The 6,000-nt window shown below is 36.0% G+C and overlaps 1 protein-coding gene across 4 annotated transcripts in view; it reads left to right on the top strand.

Moving 5' to 3' along the window:
• Positions 1-4,559: 4,559 nt before the first annotated feature.
• LOC149267521 (uncharacterized) overlaps positions 4,560-6,000 on the top strand; it is a 473,448-nt gene continuing 472,007 nt past the window's right edge. For 3 of the 4 annotated variants that reach the window (XM_089433324.1, XM_089433323.1, XM_089433326.1), the window contains exon 1: positions 4,561-5,006. In XM_089433324.1, the coding sequence (XP_089289450.1) occupies positions 4,836-5,006 (171 nt within the window). In that variant the 5' untranslated portion in view covers positions 4,561-4,835. Of the gene's footprint in view, positions 5,007-6,000 lie in introns of all 4 variants that reach the window. The other variant, XM_089433325.1, reaches the window with a different exon arrangement.

Here is a 6,000-nt window from a genome sequence, read left to right as displayed (position 1 = left end):
TTGGAAGTCCCCCCTTGAAGAGGCACATGAACATATTTTTTTATTTTCTATTATCAAAAAGCTCTTTCTTGGGCCTTATCTCTCTTTTTTCTTGTGTTCTCAGGCCTTGTATTATATTTCATGTGAATTACATTATATATTTAAGTAGGTTGAAGTAAAGTTGTCATATGAAACCCAAAATGATCTTTGCTTCTTGTGTATGCTCCCATGACAGACTTGTGTGTAGCCTTATTCTTTGCTTGACTATGACAAGAAAATTGCATAGCTTCCATAACATTTCAAGATGTTCGAGGAAAAGCTCATCATTTACTATTTTCTTTTAATCCACCCATGTAAGATTCTAACAAATGTTCATCACTTATTTATCCACCCTTATGGAAAAAACTTAAAATTTTGAATTATAATCATCAATATCACCAAATTGCTTGATTCTTGTCAATTTACTGAAGTAGTCTCGTTGCCAAGCTTTCCCATATTATGATTCTAAGTCTCTTTTAAATAAATTCCAAGTGTAACAATAAGAATGGGCCTTCCTTTTAACTACATATTGATATCATTGATAGTATTTATGTCGAAGTTCAAAGTTGCTATGTGAAACCTTTGCTTATAATCCATAATATTATGCTATTCAAACTATTGCTCTGTTTGGTGCACCTAATTAAAGACCTCTGTTTCGTCAAACTTCTTTAATTTAACCTTGGAAAGGTTCACTTATTTAGGAAACCGTCTATGAGTATCTCCACTATTGGAGTTAAATCCACTTGAAAATTTCTTATTTGAAAAGTTGTTCAACTTGAATACTACCTTTATTTTCACGAGTCCCTTCACGCACCTTCTCAATTTTAAGGAGTCATCCATTTATGGTTTTTATGATCTTTTGTTCCAATTGTTTTATATTATTATCCATTTCTTCCTTATTTTCATCTATCTTTTGTTTGATATCTCTCTTAACTAAATCTTGCATCTGTGTCAACTCACTTTCCAACTAGGATAACTGGTACTAGACTTCTTCTATTTCTGTGTGAGTCATGGATGAGCCTTCATGATGTTTAATTGGTGTAGTAGCTTTTGGATCTTTCTTTGGAGCCATGTGATGAAATAATAATAATACCTTTCTTTATCACAAATTTCAATATCTAAAAAATAGATCTCCCAATCAAAAGTTATGTCACTTGTAAATTACGTACCTTTAAAAAACTTAATTTGGAGACTATCTGGATGAATGACAATTTTCTTGGTATGACTTTTAGATTTGATCCCTTCAAAGTTTGAAATTTTAACCTATAATACTTTGATATTTCTTCTCCACAGTTCCACAAATTTGACCAAAATTTGACGTACCAAGTGAAAGCTATGGTAACTTACCCAAAACTTTACGATTTTTGACTTCTTCCCAAGAGTGAACTTGTAAATGTGTCATGTGTCCAATTTTCGAAATTTAATTCCAAAATTTCTACTTGAGGTACTTTGGCATGTCTCTTCAAATCTCCAAAAAATTCATAATATGAAGTGTCCTAGAAAAAAGTTATAGTGAAAATGCTAAGATCACTCATTTGAAATCGATTTCATAACTATTCACAAACACTAACTTCCACAGAGTACACCTATTAAAGTATAGCGAAACAAAATCCAAAGTTTTGACTAGATGTTACCCTAATACTGTTCCTCAGTAATTAGATGGTCTGAATTTTCTTAGAAAAAAATAGAGCGAAAATGCCAAGATTACTCTTTTAAAATTGATTTTAGGATTATTCATAAACCCTAACTCCCACAGGGTGTATCTCTAATAGTGTAGCGAACTCGAATATGAAATTTTGACTAAATGTTCCTTGAGATATCTTCTTAATATGCTCAAAACTTCATCGTACAAAAAACTTCCCAGAAGAAAGTTGTAGCAACAACGCTAAGATGACTTTTTTAAAGTAGCAAAACCCTACGTTCATATGCTCTGATACCAAATACTTTGAACCATGCACCTTAAAATTGATTTGAAGTCAATGATTACAATCCTCTTCAAGGGGTAAATCTCCTTTTACAATGAATTGAATACACAAAACAAGTTGTGATAACCCTAAGACTAGCTCTCCCTTGTATACGTATAGGATACAAAGTGTACAATTACAATGAAAGGTTCTACTTGACTTCCTAGTATAGCAAATAAACTAATAATGAATATTTATTGGGTCCTTAATATAGGGGTCTAAGGGTCACAGATTAAGTGAGATTATTTTTCATTAAATAAATAAACTTATTCCATTGATGTGAATATTATATATCATTTCAATCTCCAACTTCTCCATTTACCAATAATAAAAATTGAAATCATAAACTTGCTCTATGGTAAAAATCAATGAATGTTCCCGGATCCGGGTGTTTGACGGCAGTACAGGTACGTGGATTGCTGTTTGGATGGGCGCATGGTTGATCTTCACCACCACTCAACCTCTCACAGCTCCGGTCATAACTCCCCCTGTGCTCCAGATTAATGATGCTTTAATGATGCCAGTACATCCTCTTTTGCCGGTTAATTTCTTGATCATGGCGCTATCAACTTGCCACAATTGCATTTCTCCCTTTCGCTTTGGCTCCTCCTTTGCAGATGCAGTGGTTTGCTCTCGAACTTTCTCAGGAGTAAACTGGGCTTTGGTTCGTTGGAGGAACTTCTGGCTATGCCCTTAAGCTACACTCTGTCTCCCCTGCTCTTTCGCTAGCCACTCGTTTGTTTCTCTCTCTTTCAGCCTTCTGAGCACTGAAGCCAAGTTTGTTTTCATCCCCATCCGCTTCCATCGTTTACCAAGTATCCTGGATCACCCTGCTCCTCTAGTTATGCTGAAACATCGATAGTGGATGAGCTGCAAAAGAGGCTGCTCCCGAGGGCAAATTGGACGCCAGGCCTTCTCTTCCACGTCATACTCCTCAACTTTCTACTCGGACTTCCGCACAGATAGGTACCCAGCTACTCGGAGTGGATGGGGTAGGGGCAGAGGATTGCACATTGTAGCACCGAGCTCCTTCCAATCCATGACTAACGCCGCTCAGTTACGATTCCCCTGTAGTCATGGCACTTTCTCCTTTATGGCCACGGTCACCATTGAGCTTAGCGAGCTCAATTCAGGTCAAGAGGCTGGTTCCCTTAGGGCGACTACGGACAGGCCGGCGGAAGACAGACCAGGCTCCATTTAGACAAACTTCGAACAGAGCAAAGCTTCAGGGTCTGGCAAAAGCTAAGCTTCTCAAAGCATGAAGAATCAGGCGGGCTCCTTTGATGACGATGATGATTACAAGTATGGATGCCGTGTCATCGAGGAGCCGCCTGATCCCTCTCCTGATGTTTAAACAGGTTGGTTCTTTTTGGTTTTCTTGGAATTCAACAAGCTCGAGAAGGTTCACTCATCACCTTCCTAGATATTATGATATATGCATTAGCTCAAATTGCCAGTTTCTCATGCGTAAGGGGCATTCTGCTAGCCTTCAGTTTTCAGTTTTGGTCACAGTCACAGTTACTTTTGTATTCAGTAATGGGTTGTCGCGTAGTTGGTCACAACTACCTGGTCTAGTTTTACTGTTTTGGTTGTCGCATAGCTCCGGTTTAATTCTCAGTTCCATGTACAACGTGGGGTTTTCCAGATTTTCACTTTAGTCATGATCAGGCTCTCTACAGTTCTTGAGGGCAATACTCAACTGGGTTTTTGCATACTGATCTGCTATGCTTGTAATCATGCCGCATCTTTGGGCTAGCTCTACGAGGCCATGGCCTCGGTGTAAATTATTTTTGTATTAATATAGAAATAGCCATATTCAGAAGAAAAAAAACAATCAATAAATATTGAGTTAAAGTTTGAATATTTTCTCTTTACTATCCCAATGTTAAAGATAATGAAAAGTATGACATATAAACTTATGGGATCACTTGTTGTTTCTATGCCTTAATTAGGAAACAAAATTGATAAGAACTAGAATGATTATTGAGTTAGTTGTGGAGAATATGCGTGATATTGAACATTCCATTCTTAATAATTGTTGTGATCCGAAATATTATCATTCAATAAAAAATTATGAACTTTTTAAAAATGCGTTATTAGTGATTCCAATGCAACAAATTAGTGCAAATTAATTATTACACATGGCATGAAATACCACAATTAACATAACAATTGTTATAACATGAAATAGCGTTAAATCAAAATATTTATATTTATAAATGTTTTAAGATAGAGTTAAATCAAAATATTTATATCTATAAATGTTTTAAGAGGGTATTATTAGTGAGTCCAATGCAACAAACTAATTTAAATTAATCATTACATATGCCAAACATCTCCATCCAGTAAATGAAACACAACATCGCACTATACAAAAATTTATCAAAGATGACATCAAATGCATAGAAACACTAAATTCATAAAATGAAATACAACACAGCATTATACAAGACAATAATACCCTGAATATTCTAAATTTAACCTTTTCTTTATGAAAAATACTTGAAATATAAAAAACTACCTCGTCTCAACACTTTTACAGGATTTTAATTCTTATTTATAAAATATTTGAAATGTAAATAAGAAAGAAAGGCTTCGGCTTCGACAAGCAGAAAACGAACTTAACCGTGCGGTGGCGCCACAAGCTGAAAACGAACGTAACCGTGCGGGTGGCGAGGGCGTGCAGTATAAACAGATAGGCGTCCATGGATTGTGGTGCTTGCTTTCTTCCCTGCCCTGAGCTTATACACAACAGGGCAGAGTTGAGAGCCAGAGCAAGCCAAAATCAAAATTCAAAGCCAGAGCGTCATAATTCTTCTTCCTCTCTGTTCTGCGGTTTCTGTTGTCTTCTACATGGAGTATGCCAAGGAAGGCGCCAAGTGCTTGAAATGCGAGGGCGATAAGGAGCTGTACGCATCCCAATGTCAGCATTTAGACCCCATCTGCATGACTTGTGCGACCAAAATGGCAAAGGGCAAAACTCCATGCCCTACATGTCAGAAACCCTTCACTAAAGTCTTCCGGGTACTCAACTCACTATGAACTAAAGTTCTTTACTTTCTTTGTTTATTACAACCAAAACCCTCACATTAAATGCGAGGGTTTGCATTAAAGGTCAGAATTTTGCTAAACAATTTTTGTTATTTAAAATAGGTTGGATTCACATATTGAAAAAATTTTGTATTGTGCAAAGTTAATCAAACTTGTAATCCCAATAGATTTTTGATAAATTTCCAATAAATTTGACTAAAAAATATGCCAAACACCTCCAAAATATAAAACAATTAAACAAAACTATAACATTCCATCTAAAATGTTCTTATTAATATAATAATGCAATCAATGCAATGCTGCTCTGCTCTGGAGGGTTTTAATCCCTCTGGACATTATCAGCTATTTGATTAAGTGTTATTTAAGAGCAGCTTACATTATGCAATGCTGCTCTGGAGGGTTTTAATCCCTCTTGGCATTACCCTCATCAGCTATTTGATCAGGTGCTAGTTAAGGACATCTTGCATTTAGCATTACCTAATGGCTGCGTCTATCCACCCGGTTACGCTGTGGCAAGTGATATATAGGTCGTTCGATTTGAAAACAATTTCAGTTCAATCAACTGTATATTACTTACGCTGTGGCAAGTGATATATAGGTCGTTCGATTTGAAAATAATTTCAGTTCAATCAACTATATATTACTTGCAGCAGTTAAGGACATCTTACATATGACATTACCTGACTGCTGCGTCTATCTACCCAGTTATGCTGTGAAAGGTGATATACAAGTAGTTGGATATGAAAGCAATTTCAATCTAATAACCTATAGGTTAGTGTAGGAAGTCCTTGGATATGAAAGTAAGGAGTTGTTTCTAGTGTGTTTTTTTAGATTTTTTGATGTCGGAATTCGGTGGAAAAAATTGAGGTGAAATCTTGATTTGTGTTATTTAAACTAGTTTTTTACCATATATATGGATTTAGCACCTTGGAAAACCCCTAGGGCACTGTGATTGACTAGGATTACC

Source organism: Pinus tabuliformis, chromosome 6, assembly GCF_031772625.1.
Source record: "Pinus tabuliformis cultivar Carrire ecotype Pingquan chromosome 6, CPIR1, whole genome shotgun sequence".
Taxonomy (NCBI): Eukaryota; Viridiplantae; Streptophyta; class Pinopsida; order Pinales; family Pinaceae; genus Pinus; species Pinus tabuliformis.
The sequence above is the reverse complement of the archived record's forward strand: the minus strand, read 5'-3'. Positions and strand labels throughout refer to the sequence as shown.